General features: G+C 39.0%; 1 protein-coding gene across 1 annotated transcript in view; it reads right to left on the bottom strand.

The window, feature by feature from the left end:
* LOC128251185 (uncharacterized) overlaps nt 1-1,354 on the bottom strand; it is a 19,476-nt gene that overhangs the window by 10,480 nt on the left and 7,642 nt on the right. The window contains exon 5 of the mRNA XM_052977750.1: nt 471-554. Coding sequence (XP_052833710.1) covers nt 471-554 — 84 coding nt within the window. The remainder of the gene's footprint in view (nt 1-470; nt 555-1,354) is intronic.

Consider the following 1,354-nt stretch of genomic DNA (forward strand, 5'->3'; position numbering starts at 1 on the left):
TATATATATATAAGTGTGTGTGTGTGTATGTGTGTGTATATGTTTGTGTGTCTGTGTTTGTCCCCACCAACATTGCTTGACAACCGATGCTGGTCTGTTTACGTCCCCGTCACTTAGTGGTTCGGCAAAAGAGAACCTTATCAAGAGTCTATAGATGTCCTCTCTCTCTCTGATGAAGGCACGTGGCCTAATGGTTAGGCTGTTGCACTCATGATCACTAAATCGTGGGTCAATTTCCTGACTGGGTGGCACATTGTGTTCTTGAGCTAGATGCTTCATTTTTGCGTAATTTCAATGACAGTTTATCCACTACACCCTGTATGTATGCCTAGAGATCATACGCTAAAAGAGATGCTTGAACGGATAGCTAAGCAATAAGGTGTTGGAGGTGGTTGTGGTGGTAGTGAGAGGATGACAAGATGACCATAGTGAAAGTGGTGGTGGTGGTGGTGGTGGTGATAGTGACTTACTTGTAGATCCAGGGGACGGATATTTGTCCCTGTCTTCCAGACTATGACTCCTCTTCTCCTCCAGACTCTGTGACCTCACTGACCCTGACAATGCAACGAATGACAAAAATTTAGAATGGCCAAACACACGCATACACACAAATATTAAGACAGAGACAGACAGACTTGCCTTTTAATATAGGCAAAAAACAGTTACCTTTTAAATAAGGCAAAAAAATTGCCTTTTAAATAAAGGTAAAAATACTAGCGTTTTAAACAAAAAGAAATATACTTGTCTTTCAAATAAATCAAAATCATATTTGCCTTTCTTGCTTTTTAAACCAGGTAAAAAGAAATATTGTATTTTAAATAAGGCAAAAAATATAGACTTGCCTTTAAAATAGGGCAATATGTAGATATTTACCTCTTAAGTAAGGCAAAAATAGAAAAATACCTGTCTGTTAAATGAGGCAAAATTATTTGCCTTTTAAATTAGACAATATATTATTGCCTTAAAAAATAAGGCAAAAGAATATTCTTTGCTACCAAGTGGGGTGGATTAGGGGCTGACTGATGTCTCTAAGGCAGCAATGTTGAGAAGCATAATTGTCTGTAAGAGTTAGCAGAGGCGTGCTTGCCTTCTCTGCTTCCTAGGAGGGCATACTGTAAAGTAGCAGACCCCAGGTTCAAATTCTAGTCATTGCAAATATGGCTGAGGACGCAAAGATGCAAACAGAACACACACACACAGCTCAAAAATAAAATTAAATAAAAGAAAATCTGACAAAAACTAAAAATAAAACCGAAAGGGAGGAAGAAAGAAAGAAACGGTGAGAGAGGTGCGGGAGGAGTAGTTGGTGGAACAGTTGACTAGCGGAGAGTAGTGGCAAAACAGAAAACGGGGG

This window comes from Octopus bimaculoides, chromosome 28 (assembly GCF_001194135.2).
Source record: "Octopus bimaculoides isolate UCB-OBI-ISO-001 chromosome 28, ASM119413v2, whole genome shotgun sequence".
NCBI classification, from domain to species: Eukaryota; Metazoa; Mollusca; class Cephalopoda; order Octopoda; family Octopodidae; genus Octopus; species Octopus bimaculoides.